Source organism: Sesamum indicum, linkage group LG10 (genome assembly GCF_000512975.1).
Source record: "Sesamum indicum cultivar Zhongzhi No. 13 linkage group LG10, S_indicum_v1.0, whole genome shotgun sequence".
Classification (NCBI taxonomy): domain Eukaryota; kingdom Viridiplantae; phylum Streptophyta; class Magnoliopsida; order Lamiales; family Pedaliaceae; genus Sesamum; species Sesamum indicum.
In genome coordinates this window covers 3145098-3147428 of record NC_026154.1, presented here as the reverse complement: position 1 = coordinate 3147428, position 2331 = coordinate 3145098, and the positions used below count along the sequence as shown (strand labels likewise).

The 2331-nt window shown below is 33.4% G+C and overlaps 1 protein-coding gene and 1 non-coding gene across 2 annotated transcripts in view; both read right to left on the bottom strand.

Moving 5' to 3' along the window:
- Window positions 1–510, bottom strand: part of LOC105171804 (major allergen Pru ar 1-like) — a 6975-nt gene extending 6465 nt beyond the window's left edge. The window contains exon 1 of the mRNA XM_020697383.1: window positions 8–510. Within this exon, the coding sequence (XP_020553042.1) occupies window positions 8–396 (389 nt within the window). The 5' untranslated portion in view covers window positions 397–510. The remainder of the gene's footprint in view (window positions 1–7) is intronic.
- On the bottom strand, window positions 1032–1103 carry TRNAE-UUC. Its single transcript has one exon. It is a non-coding gene; the product is annotated as a tRNA-Glu (tRNA).

Genomic DNA, 2331 nt, shown 5'->3' with positions numbered 1-2331 from the left:
CTCTTCACTAAGCTCAAACCCGTCCTTGGCGTGATAAATGCTCCTGTTCTTGCAAATGCATCCTCCATCTTCAGTCGGAACGATCTTGACATGATAAGTAATCGACTCAAGACCGCCCATCAAAGCATCGCCTTCAACAATGCTGTAGCTGTGGGTCAAATTTTCGGTGTCAAGAGCATCAACACGATGTTTCACGCTCTTGTACTGGCTGCCTTCCCCAAAATGGATGAGCTTGACGGTTCCCACACCGCCATCCCCTTCCAAGATCTCGACGTTTTTGATTGCTTGAGGCATGATCTTTGGGATGAGGGTGTCTGCATCGAGGACGACGGCCTTATACATCTTAGCAGCTGGGACTGGGGAAGGAATCTCAATATCGTAAGTGATAGGAGCCATGGTTAAAATGTTCAAAATTTGAAAGAAATGAACTTTAGGAAAATGGAAATAATGAGCAAGTTAATTTGTAGTATGCCTTTGATGCTGTGAGGTATGATGAGAAGCAGAAGGGGTATTTATAGTTCAAATGGAAAGTTCTCAAGTTTGAATTGATCGCTTCCACTTGCTTGTAAATATAATCAAAGTTTCATATTTGTATATATATTGAGAGGCGGCAGCACAGATTTGTTGACCACAAACTCAATTATTTCTGCATTCGAACTATTTATGAAACTTTAATTATTGGTCGTTTGGTGTGGGAATCGGAATAAAAGATGGGCCGTCAGCACTTCATATTAAACTCACCACACCCAAAAAAAAAAAAAAAGAGAAATTTTGTCTACATTATCAATTATTATTAAATAAAATTAGTACAAAAATTTAATTTTTAACCACAATTAACTAATATTATCATGATTTATTATAATTAATATTTTAATTTCGTGTAAAACAAACACTAATAATAATTGTGTTTGTGGTAAATTAATATTTACAATGATTTTTTATTTTCGAGAATAATAATTAATCTTGACAACATATGAAATTTCTGAAATGACTAAAATGAAATGTTCCAAAACCTTTAGACTTCATAAAAATTCCGTTGCCGGGAATCGAACCCGGGTCTCCTGGGTGAAAGCCAGACATCCTAACCGCTGGACGACAACGGATGATGTGAATTGTCGACTGGTTTTTCATAGTTGTTGCATGGCCTTCACTGTGCAGTGTGCATCATAAGATCCCCCTTGATTAATATTTTGATTTCTGGAGCTTAATTTTCCTTTACAGGTATGATCAAAATTCTTTTTTTACCCTCAGTTTTGTGCTTTAATTACATCATTTATTATAAATAAAATTTAATGATGGATTCAATATATCATAATTCAAAATAAACACGTTCAGACCAGATCAAAAATAACAAATTACTATAGAGGTAGATTTACACCCTTTTTTTCCTTATTTGACCATAAAAATTAACCGTATATGACAAGAAGTTATCTTTTATTGGATTTCAAATAATGTATCCATGTATTATTATCTCTGCAACAATCCTTTTTAGATTTTTAATAACTTCAATATGAGAAGACTTTTTGTGATTCCAAAGATCATAACCCGTCTTTGGGGAATTTATTAAAACAATGCAAAAAAAAAAAAAAAAAGTTAATAAAGTAGAGTGAAAATGAAAGGATTAGAAAAGTGCCACAATTTTTTATTTTAAAAAAAAAAATTCCTTATGTCACCGCGGTCACAAACCGCGGTGACATTGTTTTTTTTTAAAAAAAAACTTTTTAATGTGTCACCGCGGTTCAAAACCGCGGTGACAAATTTTTTTTTTTTAAAAAAAAAATTATTTTATTTTACGACGAATAGCTGTCAATTTCTTATTAAAATTTCGACACTATTATGGCGAGTTGTTAACCATCAAATATACCGTTCGACTCCTATTGATGAGACGAACATTTCCCCACAAACAATTTCAAGTTTTATCAATCGTAAATAATGAATTTTTAGCACGAACACCGCACCTTTCGGCCGTCGATTCGCCGCCACCGGAGCGGCCCAGACTCGCCTCGACCTAACGGTTCTAACGAGACCAACCTAGTTCAATTTTATTAAATATTTGTTAAGATATGAAAATTTGAAGTTTTTCCGCCGAAAATTCGCGCTAAAGCTGTTTGCTGTCATTTCTCCACCGTGAGGACGAATCACAGATTAAGACCATAACCGTTCAAATCCTGTCGTCCAGACGATTCCAACAAGACCAATCTTGCTCAATTTCATCAAGTATTTATTTGTTCAATTAAAATACATATGTTTTAAAATAGTCATAATTTTATTAAATTCTATTTATTAATTAATAATACTATTTATAATAATTAATTAATTAATAATACTATT